The 13,163-nt window shown below is 36.9% G+C and overlaps 1 protein-coding gene across 2 annotated transcripts in view; it reads left to right on the top strand.

Moving 5' to 3' along the window:
- The window catches only part of TMX4 (thioredoxin related transmembrane protein 4), a 24,154-nt gene extending 10,991 nt beyond the window's left edge, over positions 1 to 13,163 (top strand). The window contains exons 3-8 of one of the 2 annotated variants that reach the window (XM_005010833.6): positions 2,081 to 2,126; positions 3,247 to 3,375; positions 4,318 to 4,363; positions 6,552 to 6,653; positions 8,241 to 8,304; positions 9,966 to 13,163. In XM_005010833.6, the coding sequence (XP_005010890.4) occupies positions 2,081 to 2,126; positions 3,247 to 3,375; positions 4,318 to 4,363; positions 6,552 to 6,653; positions 8,241 to 8,304; positions 9,966 to 10,252 (674 nt within the window). In that variant the 3' untranslated portion in view covers positions 10,253 to 13,163. The remainder of the gene's footprint in view (positions 1 to 2,080; positions 2,127 to 3,246; positions 3,376 to 4,317; positions 4,364 to 6,551; positions 6,654 to 8,240; positions 8,305 to 9,965) is intronic. The other variant, XM_072035259.1, reaches the window with a different exon arrangement.

The raw sequence follows: 13,163 nt of genomic DNA, 5'->3' as shown, positions 1-13,163 counted from the left end.
ATAAGAGGATTTCAGTCTTGATTATGGCATTAGGATGTGAGTAACTTAAAAATGCCCTTTCAAAAGTGAGGCTGTAAAAATAAAATATTTGGGATTCTGAATGGAATTAGTCTACCTGGTAAAGGATTTGAATGGGTGTGTTGGGACCTTAAGGGATCAGGTACTTGAGATTTCTTTTGGTGAAAACGAATGTGTGCAGAGCCACATAAAATGCCATTGCCAAACCCTACAGGGGGAAGCAGCCATTCATGGTGCTTAATTATAACAGATGCCCAAAGAATGAGAGCCATCAGAGCCTTAGTGGATTTACAGCATGCTTCAGTCGCTTGATGTAGTAGTCTGAAAGTGCTTGTTCCTTCCTTGTCTTTTCTGTTGAAACACCCAGTATTTCAAGAGTAAGTAATGGAGGTGCTTCTGGCTTACAAAGTTCCTGGTATTTGGGGTGCCTTTTTTGTGAAGTTCCCAATCACAGCATTGACAACTATTTAAAACAAGATTTCTTGGGTCTTCGTTAATCTTCTTTAAATATTTCCTTGTTGAAAGCAGCAGTATTTTTAGATGGCTTCTATATTCTGTGTATTTTGGAGTGGAAAGGCAAATAATTTTTCTCCCCCTGGTCTTGGTTGTCTGTTGACTATTTTATGGGCATGTGCCAGGGTGTGATTTGCAAACACATGCTGAACTGTGTTTGAAGTTAAACTGTTACCCAGTTCAAGTTAGGATTAAGCATGCACCAAAACAACTTGCTGTATGTTCTTAGCTTTTTGAAGATGACTTGCATCTGATTTTGCTGACCTATGGACGTGTGTGAGATTAGCACAAAACCTTCATCTGAAATGTTGGGATACTTCAGTGCACTTGGCAACAGATTTTGTTTTATGCTTTGCATTGTTCATGCTAAGACCATTGGTACTTGCTCTAGGATAGGTTACTGGTAAAAAGGGATTTAGGCTGGCTACTTCATTTTGTTTGCCTGCTTAGTCCTTGATAGGATTTCAGAGTCTTTCAGTGTTTCCGTGACTGTGCTCTTTATAAGCTTATAATATTCTTTACAGTTCTCTCCACCTTTTTTTTTTTGTGTGTGTGTGCTGCTATTCTTTCTGCTTCATTAATTTCTTCTGTTACACTTGTGCTTTTGTTTATTTAGTGTCTCCCTGTGCTGGTGTGGCTTTGAACTGCTTTATAAGATTTCCTGCCACCCTGCCTCCTATAGCAATAAAAGCAGAAAGCTGAAAAATGAGGATGCCTAGTTTTATGGAACTTTAAAGAAACTTGTATTTGATTTAAACATATTCAAAAATGAAACAAACAACAACAACCCACAAGCCTTTTTTGCTAGTTCTGTAGGGGGTTTCACTCTAGAATAATAAGCATTAGTACTGAAACCTAAAAATACCTGGCTTAATTCAATTTAACAATAAGGACCTAGAAACGTCCAAAACATTGTCTTGCTACAGTTGTGTATGAGAGAGATGGGTTGTACAGCATACAAGGATTATTTGGAAGAAGCAACAAGCAAATAAGATTACTTTATTTAATTACTTTAAGTACCTGAAACTTACATGCACAGCTCTAAATCATTTAAAATCAAGCAGAGGATGAAATAAAACAGTGGGCTGGAGTTTGCAAGCCTGCATTGCTATGTTAGTGGCCCAACTTTCTAGATGGAGCAGTGGGGATCTGGATGAGGCTGCACACAGGTGTGTAAGCGTGCAGGATTCTGGAATAAGGGTGTGTTTGCATGGCTCATCTTCTTGGTTGGGGGGAGCACTCCCAATCTCATCATTGCACACAGCTGAAGACAAACAGAAATTAATCTCTGTAGAAAAATGATCTTGTAGTAAGCCTTCTACAAGGTAAACATTTTACTTAATTTGGCAACAGTATTTAGCGGCTGTTAGTTTATGGCATGTCTGATGACAAGCTAAACTTTTTTTCCAAAATGGTGGTAAAAGCTATGCAGTCTGCTCTCTAGTATACAGGTAAAGATCTGTAGGTACTTACAAGTAAGTCAAAATGCTGGGGTAATTCTGCTTTACTTAACTGATTGATGTGTTTTTTTTCTTTCCTTTCTTTCTAGGCTTGAGTGGTCGATTCTTTGTAACAACACTTCCTACAATATACCAGTAAGTATGTAATACTAAAAACAATTGTCTATTTCTGTATGTTTTATTTTTTCCTGTCCTGTTTGTACAGTGACATGGAAGACATGATGTACAACTGGCTTATCTCACTTGGTCAATTTTTAAAACGTATTTCAGGAGCTCGGTGTGTTTATTGGACATCAAGTATTTTTAATTTATGGTGGAAGGTTTTCCTACAAACAGTTTTGTACCTAGATAAGTGATGCTTTTCCAGTCTGAAAAGAACATTGGATAATATGTAAGAACTGATGCAAGTCTGCAGTATTGGCTTCTAGAAAGCTCACTATATGTGAGCAGAAACACTTGACCTCATAGAAGTGTCACTTCAATTTCTCATTTTAATAACAGTTGGTACAAATCCTATGTAAAACACTACAGAAACCTTTCACTAAGCATGTAGCGCTGCTTCTGTTACTGTAAATTCTTAATCTATTGACTTTATATTGGTATTTATATTGGTTGAGTCCTGCTTCTTGCCTGTTTTACACCATAATTCTGAAATATAGATGGCAATGAAGGAATATTGACTTTCAGTTTCAGTTTAGGGTATTGCTAATGGCTCTGATTATGTTAACAAAATCCTCATCTCAAGACTTCCCTTAGATTAAGTGGATTTGCTAAATTCTCTTGTTACCAGTACTGTTTATAAACAAATCAAAAAGAGTGTTTCCTGTGTCTTCTTCAATGAAGAATGAAATCCTTTAAATGGAGAACTCTTTATTAAATCATGGTATTGAGTTGTACAACTATAGATACATGTATGCACACTTTTGATTCTGAGATGTGTCTAAAATTAATTTAATTAACTTCCTGTGCTTTATATTCAGTACAGAGTGATTTTTTTATTTAAAAATAATAGGAATTTTTAATAAACAGCAAAATCTCATTTTGTTGAAAATCTGAGACCATCTATCAGATACTAAAAAATGTTTTCAAAACATTAAAAATCCTTGGGTACTCAGCTTCCTGAGCAAGTTGAATCTGTGTACATAGTATGCTTTGTTTTTTTATTTTTGGGCAGAGGGGAGGAATGGCAGAATGGAGGGTTACATTTTTCCTATACAGTTTAAGCACTAAGTTAATGTGAATTTATGCTTTTTAGTGCAAACAATGGAGTATTTCGCAGATACAGAGGCTCACGCACATTGGAAGACCTTCAGGGTTATGTTTTAGAGAAAAAATGGCAAGCTGTGGAGCCAGTAGCAGGATGGAAGTCCCCGTCTTCTATAATGTAATACTTTGTTTTATCAACAACAAGTATGTTTTGTAGCTCATCATTCATTAAGGGTGCTTTGCTGACAGCTTGTTCCCTAGACAAGTAGGCTTTGTAGAAGCAATCCTTATTGACAGCCTGCTATGCAGTTTCTCACCTTTAAAAGCAGTTTATTTTCTGCACTTGATTTTGTCTGTGCCTGCTGAGGTTTGTTGATATTACGTCTGAAAATATGGGGGGGGGGGGGAGGGGGAGGGAAGGGAGGGAGGGAGGGAAGGTATAACCACTGAGCATTTCACAAGTGTCAGTTCTACTACTTGCTAAATAATTTTAAATGTATGTTTATGTAGATTATTTCTGGTCACTTGCAGCAGCAGCTTTAAGGTTTTTACTTGTTTAAAAGAACTCTTGTGTCTTCCTTTGGAATAGGAGACTGGTAGTGCTTTCACAGTATGCTTGTCTCCAGAATGTTGAGTTTGCTTTGAAATAGCATAGAGTGCTTGTGTGCTGTAAAAAGTGAACCAAACATATGAATGCCCTGTTCATTTCATTTTGACTAAAGCTATCATGTATAAATTTATATGAAAGATCCGGTGTCTGTCCTTATTTCTCATCTGAGAATGAGGAAGTATAGAATACTTAGTAATGGGGAGAGGAGCTATAGGGCTGTGTGCTGCTGTGAGCTGGGGAGAAGGTGCACAGACTGCTGATATTTTGCGATTATGCTCAAATGCTATCTCAAGCTACCGTTTCCACGCTTTCCATTGAGCCAGCTTAAATGAACATAATATAGAGAAGAATGCTTTGTTTGCATTAGCTTCCTTCTATCGATTCCTAGGGGCTGAAACGATATCAGAAGTGCAAAAGCAGAATCTTGCTTTTTTTTTTTTTTTGGATAGTTCACTTTATATATTTTAACTCTTTACTTGTCTTAGAACATGTTCTTCCCTCTTTTTTTAGGATGCATGGTATGGCAGGGCTATTTCACTTCTCTGGCTGGATCAGGGTAAGTAACTATGTGGTAGCATATTCCATACCCCTCTTTATTCATGCTTAGAATAATATTCAGTTTAACAAGTCAAAATCTAATTGAATACTTTCATTACTATTTTATGAGACTTTGATTTTTCCATACATTTACTGTGCATTGGATGTATAGCGTCTTTGCACTAGAAGTTTTGCAGTGCTAATAGACAATAGCCTCCATGCCAAAAATTGTAATTTGATCGTAAAGATTATCATAAATAGTGAAAATGCTTACTTGTGTTATTATCTTGGTATAGTTAGTATTCTGTCAAAATGTGCTAATACCAAATTGATGAAGTATTTTTTGACAGCTGCAGCAGGTGTAGCCGTGTGCCTCAGGAATACATTCAGTATCTACCAGTCTCTGACCTAATCCTATTCATAAAAATTATTTCCAGATTCATTTTAGAAGTTGTTCTTCTGCTTTGTTGCTCTTCTGCTTTGTGTCTACATCTAATCTGTTGTGCAGACGAACAGAGTAATGGCCTGATTCTTCAATAAGAATTTTTGCATCTGAATTTCAAACTATCAATAAGATTGACATAAAAACAAATCTGGACGTTTTAATTACCAGAAGTAAGGGAGAAATGCTTAGCATACAATGAAGTGTGCTTTGAACTTACAGAACATTTCAAGATACTTCTGTTTGGGAGATATCAAAGTTTTTCCTGTAGTATGCAAATGCAAAAGTGTCTGAAAATTCTCAGCAATTTTGGTTGGGAAATATTCTTTCTTAAGATCATCAGGTGTAGCCGACTATCTGTAGCAAAACAAGTCTGAATATTGTAATATCCACTTCAAAAGGTAGTAGGGAGTTTGAACAGAGTTTGTAGCACTTCCAGTAAGCATCTAACTATCTCAAAATCAAATAAAACTTTCCATTATTAGGTTTCCCATGCAAGCTATCTTTGATTATTTCTTTTGTTGGATAGTATTAACTTTTTACAGCCTTCTGGCTTTTCTCTTCCTTGGTTGCTGTGCAATGATGTTTTTCTTGTCTAGTTTCCTTCCTGAAAGATTACAGTCTTTTTCTCAGAGCATTTAATTTGCTTTCCACTCTAATACATATTTCAACTCTACATTTCCTCACTCTTCTTCCTGTACTATCCTTGCATGTGGTTTAATAAACGTTGGGTGCTGTTCAGACATTAAGGAGCTGGGAGGGGACACAGACAAATAAGTTTCAATATTCCGTAGATGTTGATTGTGGTTTGTTTTCTAATGGCAATACTCTCTTCAGAGAGTAATGTTATAATTTACTTCCTACCGGACAATCTGACTTGATGTGATGCTTGGTTCAAGCCAATAAATCTGTAGGTTTAAATAACAGAGCTCAGTTTCAGTGAAACTATGATGTTGTGTTCCAATTAGTCTCTTTAAATATAAAGAGAAAGCACTTATTTTGTATCTGTGTAGAATGTGTGGCTCTTTTTAAGAACTGAAGAGCTTGAGCAGGAAATAAATGGCTGCATTTTAGTTAATGAATGAATTCCCAAATGGAAGTATTTGTTTTTATCTTGTGCAAACTCAAGCACTTACCATTCTTCTTCCAAGCTATAATTCTTATCCCAGGGATAAAGCCCCTTTTAAGGATCTGTCTTTTCCTTGGTGGTGTGCTTGTAAAGTGGATATAAAATGACACCTGCTTTGAATCTGCTGTGATTGATTTTTTTGGTTCTGCAATGTTTAAGTTCTAAAATACTGTTGTAAAATTGGCTGTACTGGTGTTCTGTCATCCTCGGGTATGCTTACTATATGGTCTCCTCCCTGCAGCAGAGGCTGTAAAAATAGATGTATGGGTTCATGCCATAGATTCATCTAGCACATTAATCTGTCTTAAGCAGCTGCCACCTTCTTACAGAATATAAAATCCTAGAATGTTCTGATACGTTCTTGTATGCTCTGAGCATCCCTTATGCATCTATCCGCAGTAAGATTACATGCAGTGCCTTTTAATGTGAAAACTCAGTAAAGCAAAACAGGATTTAATGCTATCAGAAGAATCCTAATATGACATTTAAAGGATGGCTGGTGCTTGAGAGGGAAGACTTCAATATAAATGCTGTTATGAAGGGTCTTAATTAGGTGTCAATTTATTTAATGGTGACAGCAGTATCAATGCTGTGTGGTGTTTGGTGTGAATTTGATAAATACCTTCTCATTTCCAGCAAATTCATAGCTACCTCACCGGCACTCTTGGAATTCACGTTTGGATGTCTTATGCAATCTTTATCTTGGCTACCTTGTTGATTGGCCTGTTCCTGGGTTTGGTAAGAGAGCGTATTCCTTCCTTAGTTACCTAGAACTGCTTTGCATTATCTTTGGTGGAAGGGGGAACAAAAACTTCACTGATACCCTGCAGCACCTGATTCTAATTGTTTATTAATTGCTCATTATTGTACTGAAGGATTGCATGTGTGTGATCAGAATGGTGTCTAAAGACTCCAGCTTTCTAAAAGCAGGCTTTGTGGAATGATTTTTGTATTAGCTGAAATGGGGCTGTATTTGTGGGAGTTACCAATGCAGGTTTGCTGTTGCACCATTACTTAAGATGAAAGGATGAACATCTTTTCTAAAAAGCTTTGAAGATACGGTGTTCTTAACTGACCTACTCTATTTGAAGCCATTAATGTTGTGGTAATGTATGCAGTATCAATACATGTGAACAAATGCTTTTTTTATTGTACAATTAAAACAGCTGCATCTTTTGAGATGATAGACTTAATTGTCAAATAAATGCAAATCAAGGTAACATAGCTAGAAGTAAATGATAACGATGATTTTCAATTTAAAAAAACCAAACTCCTTCTTCCACTTAACAAAAAAAGACCACCAAAACTCCCATCAGAACACCCCCTGCAACCCACCATAAAATACACACACACAAAAAAAGGAAAAAGTTGAGAAAATATAAACCTAATCTTCCTGCCTTTACTGAAAAGCTTTTCTGTGACTGAAATGTAGTTTTTATCATTGTATCATTTATCTCTTTTCTTTCCTTTGCACTGTTCTTAACATGTGACAATGAGACACTAAGGTTTTCCCTTGCATTTTGACTGTATGTGTTCCACTCTGAGGCTGCTTTAGCAGAAAACCAAAAGGTACAATAGAGCATAAAAGGTGGAAGTACAGATTGTGTATCAGGGAACTGGGGAGTGAGAATTGAATAGCATGCTAAAATATAGAAAATCTTGACCAAGAAGTTTTCTGAAGTTTTAAATAAAGATCCTCAGCTATGTTCTGGGCATCTCTTCTGAAGATGCAAAGCATTTTCAATGCTGAATAAATTTAAGGAAATAGGAGGCCGAAAATGTGGAGCGGAAAGCAGAGAATGTTGGTTCATATACAGAGATAGCACTTTCTTTCCAGTGTTTTTAATTTAGCTCCTTCAGGCAGCTCTTGCCTATGAGCCAGATAATGCAATTTTCTAAATTTTCATTGTATGTTTAAAAAGGATGAGTAGGTCTTTGCACATACTGTATATTAAATTATCAAAAAAACACACATAGCCTTTGTTCAAGTCTAAGTATCTAAAATTACTTGCCACTTAGTGAATACTTATGTATTTAAATGATAGCATATTAATCTTTTTGTAAAGTTTTTGTAAAGTTCTGCTTTCTAAGAGCTGCTGCTACCTAAAGTATCTTGAAATTCTCTGAAGTAGGAACAAATAAATCCAGAATCAGTGCAGTACTAAAGTGATGAAGATGAACAATGAAGTATCCCAAATCAGTATTTCTTCTCATCATCAGCTTGCCAATTATATTTATACACAGGGTACGAATATAATAGTGCAGGGGCTGCTGGGATGAAATGCATATTTGTTAACAAATGCTTTTTTCCCCCCCTTTACCCAGATACTGGTCTTGATTTCAGACTGCCTTTGTCCATCAAAGTCAAAATACAGAACTGAAACATCTGGTAAGAACTCCTGAGCGGGTGGGATTTTGTAGTTTTAAATGTACGTTTGTGGGAGGGAGGGCAGTATGCTGTCAGGCACTTAAATCTGACCTTATGATCATGACCTTATGACTTAAATCTACATTATGATCACCCTGTGACAGGGATTGTCACACTGTGTCAGGCTCTATTTAATCAGTCAAAGCATCTGCCCGGTAGCAAGGAAGACAAAAATACTATTACTAGAGCAACAAAAACCCTCAGCACTTTATTCATACTTCCACAAATGTGAAGAGGCCAAATGCATTCAAAATGAGGAAGTCTTGAAGAAATATACTGGGTTTTGTTTATTTTATGCAGCTGTATCTTCATTAGATTTGTTGCTTAAATATAAAAGGAATTTGCTTTGGCAGGACATCTCTATGTCCTATTATGCACTCTGTATGTTGCCTTAGGAGATGCAAAATTCTGAACCTATACAATTTTTTATCTAAATTGTGGAAAGAAGGGGAAAGGAGGTAGAGAGAATCAAATCTAGAGACTGCAGGAAATAATAAAGTGGCGTAATAAATGCCAGAACTATAAAAATTCTGTATCTGACATCACTGCCAGTTGAACAGACCTTGGCAGCATTTTATCACTAGTCACAGATCAGACCTGGTTGCAGTGTTGAGGCTTTAAGCGTCCCTATATAAGCTTCGTGGGGAAAGATTAGAACAATGGTGTTTCTAGGTCTGCGTCCATTACACAAGGCTGTTTCTTATCACACAGGTTGGGGGGAACTGTTTAGTCTCTTGCGTGATTAGAGGTTACCTTTTTTTCTGCCCTGCAGCATATAAAACCAAATTTTCATCTGGAAAACTAAAGTTGTTCACTAAGCTCACAAGGAAGTAATACATGGTGTGAGGCATTGCATCCTCTTTAAATAAAAAGAAAATAAATCTCTTCCTGATCCTCAGTGAGAGGGCTTCAGGCCAGTGTTCTGTACCCTAGGGAATGGGAGATAAAAATTTGCACACAAAATTAAGTCTCCTGTAGACACCAGATGTGTGTTAAGTTCCAGAACACCTTGTGTGGTGATTGTTCTATCAAGTGGTGTCAAAACTGAACAGTAATTAAACGTTTCCTTCATAACTGTGTATATTTGTGTGCGCTGGTTTGCAGTTCAAGATGAAGATACATCTGTGATACTTACCAGGAAGATTGTAGCCAAATTTTAGATTTTTAAATATGCAGAATTACTGTCTTTAAAATCACTATCAATAGAAAAACCATACTGGTGCAGTATGCTGTCCAGTGGGCTGATTGACTCAACAGCAGCCATTACCTGACAGCTTACCGGTATCTTGTCTCTTTCTTGTCGATTTCTTTGGTAATGATGCCTTTTCAAGGAGCCAGGCAACATGGATCTTGTCACTCTGTGGAACCAAATGAAAGCCTGATATGCAGGAAGAACAAGTGATGATGAAAGAGAAATTCTGCTGAAGAAATATTTGAAATAATTTAATAATAAAGGAAATAGAACGTCATACAAAAGTTTTCAATAGTAAAGTTCATTAATATTTTAGTACTGTAACATACTGCAATGTTCATGATGTATTTCACATAAACAGTGGTTTAAATTTTAAAAGCATTGTTTGGAGAGTCAATCTAACATCAGTATTTGAAACTCTTTTGTTTAGAAGAAGCAATTACGAAGGAGAATGTGGAGAATGCAGCATTAGAAGAACCAGAGGAGGCTGCTGAGCTTTCTGCAGATGATGCAGAAGAGACTGCAGAGGCGAAAGACCTCTCAGATGAAGAAGATGCAGTGAATTCAAGTGCTGGTGACTCAGAAGAGGATCTGGAGCTTGGAAAAGAATCGGGAGAAGAAGAAACAGAAGATCTGAGTGAACAACCTTTAGCTGCTTCAGAGACTGAAAGCTCAGTAAGACAGCGTAAAAGTCAGGCGGCTGACAATGGACTATAGTTGTTCAGTGGTGTATTTTGTACACTTGGACCAAAGAAGTATCGGACCCTGGGTCTGAAGCTGAAGCTTACACTTGATTTGTCACTTGTGTTTACGCAAAACTTCTGCTCTTTCAGCAGGCTTTTCTTTTTTAAGATAGTAATTACTCATTGAGTTTGTTTTATAAGTATATATACTGTTTATTGTATAACTTAGCCATGACAATCAAATTAAGTGTATTATGTGTGTATTATGTTCGAAGACTTTTAAGGGAGGCGGAACCAAGTCTCAGTTTGCCGCCTATGAAGTGGTCATCTGTGCTTGTGCTCCTCTGTAAGTACTGCCCAAGAGGAGAACTTCTAACTCTGAAGTAGCTTGGCAGGGCTGTGACTCTTCTGAATGTTTGTTTATTCCAAATGCCACAGAAGCACCAGATAAGTGATACAGCAGTGAAAGAAGGCACCTTATGAGTCTTCTGTTGAAAAATGTGGTGTAGGATGGGTTTATTTTTATCACTTTTAACTGAAGCACCTTTATTATCTTTCTTAATGTTTGTTTTGAAAGTATATCATGTGGTGCGCCTTGTGCTCTGATTAGCATGGCCCCAAATTTTTCAGGCTTTGGTAATTCAGAGGCATGCTGCATAGCTCAAGCTTGTCAGCTGAGATTATTTTTATTTTTTTAGACCCAAGGAGTTTTGAGTAATCAAAAGCTTCAGGCCCAGAAAGAGTGGCAGCTAGATGCTTAAAACGTGTAGTACTTAAAGTTTAAAGGCAATTATTTTGGTCAGGGAAAACTGCCAAAGCGTGACTTTTTTCTTTAAGGGATTGTAGCAAGAAATACTCATTCTGCAGCCAGTAAGTTGCATATTCTTTGCCAATACAAGCTTGTGATGTGCAGCGCAGTTCTACTGTTTCCAACCCAGAACAGTTTTGGCAGAACTCAAGCTGCTTTAGTAATATTAGTTGAGGAGGCATTTAAGGCTTCACCTTTGTCACTAGAATCAGCACATTGGGGAAAGGGAGGAGCAGGAGCGAGCAGCAAGGAGAAGCTTTTGGTTTTTGCTGATTATATCAAGATAAATATGTATTTATGGAACTGTATAAAGTAAAAATGGCTTGGCAGGTAGACAGGATTAGGTGTGATTAGAGGACTTAAGTCATTAAAGATACCGGTATTTCCCTCCTTTGGTTGACTTGTTTAATACTAGTTTTTTTAGGTAAGGAATATCTACAGTAAGACCTTGTATGTTATATTCCTGAGTGGATGTGTGATCATGTGTGTAAGATGTCTTAATCTTGACTTCTTTTATATTATGTGTATTTATGTATATTGCATAAACCTTGCTAACATGCATGAATTTCATCTTGTTCTTCTAGAATAATCAGATGAAATCATTTCTCTTACTAGAAGAGAAGTTGCAAGTGCAAAATGCTAGTTTCCTTTGAGACTGAGATTAATAGGGCCAATTTGTCTTTTTTTTTTAAAATGCTCGTAAAGAGCATATGTACTAAGAAAGCTTAACTTTTGCTCTCTGCGTCCTGTTACGTATTGAGTCTTGGAACCATGTAGCAGAAGTTTGGATTTTTTTTTTCTTTACACAAAATTACACTGCATGTATTGAATATGAATTTTCTTTAGGAGTGCTCTCTGTGCTGAGGTTGAATCTCATTCTACTCTAGTGGAGATGTATAAAGATGCTTTCACATATGTGGAGACATACAGATGTTAATATGTGTACATCGCACTGTAATGAGAACAGTTGGTTTATCTTGTGTAATCTGTGCATTCTTCAATGTAACTAAGAAACTATAGAAGCTTACAGACAGCAGACCTCAGTATCAGTTGAGGTACATAGCTATTTTTTTTCCTCCAAACTAAGCGTGCATTTGTAAAAATTAAGAAAACTTCTGTCGCTACCTTAGAATGGAGGGAAGAACTACGCACATAAAAGTTCAGAGTACAGTTTTGTTGTTTCCAGGACACATTTGTTTTTTTTTCCATTTATCTGTGCATCAGGAGCTCATAAAATCCTAAAAGGAGAACAAAACTTAGGTATATTTCAGGAGACAAGTAGGAACCAGTGTTAGGTGAATTTCTCAGATAAGAATTGATACAGCCCTTCAGTCGTGGATCCAAAGCTACTGGACTCTGAAAAATATGAGGGACAGTATCTGGTGTAGATTGAGGGTGTTGATGACTTTGCTTGGGTACCAAAGAGGATGTTTTAAACTGCACAGGGCCTTGTGATACTCAGTGTGTAGGAGGGAACGTGTCAATATTAAGTTTTGATTTGATTTCTTTTCATTTCCAGAATAGCATGGAGCCAGTCATCTAAATTCTTCTCCAGCTGTTTAAAGGGACTTGACTCTAAAAGATACGCAACATCCATATACCTCACAGTTTGTCTTATGCTGCTGAGAATTTGAAGTATTTAAAGTATTAAAAAGTTACATGTTGTCAGTGCTCAAGATGAGGTATTGAGGCTTCTTGAATGTTCAAACAAAGAACATCTTCTCCCAGGAGTTGTACTTTGTTAAGGTGTCTTTTGAATTTAAAACACAAAACACGAATGAGACTGTGACCTAGCAGATACAGGGTTTCTGAGATGCTGTGAGAGAAAGATCTGAAGTTGCTGCTGTGTGATGATTCTCTGGAGTCTCTGCTTACAGATCTTCTGTTCTTGCATGTCACTGTTAGGTTTGGATTACTTAATGTGAAGTTAGTATTTTCTATCTTCATGGATCTAACGAGATCACTCTATGCAGGGATTAAGTTGTCAGGCAGCAAGTGGCAGTGGTGCATCTCTTCATAGATCTCTTGTGAATCTGGAAATGAGCAATAGTGGGCTTCTAAAGTGTCTCAAACAACATAACATGTATGTTATCGCTCCTGTGGTTTTTATCAATAAAATAGGAAATGTTAATGCGAA

This window comes from Anas platyrhynchos, chromosome 3 (genome assembly GCF_047663525.1).
Source record: "Anas platyrhynchos isolate ZD024472 breed Pekin duck chromosome 3, IASCAAS_PekinDuck_T2T, whole genome shotgun sequence".
NCBI classification, from domain to species: domain Eukaryota; kingdom Metazoa; phylum Chordata; class Aves; order Anseriformes; family Anatidae; genus Anas; species Anas platyrhynchos.
This window is presented reverse-complemented; position numbering and strand designations above follow the sequence as displayed.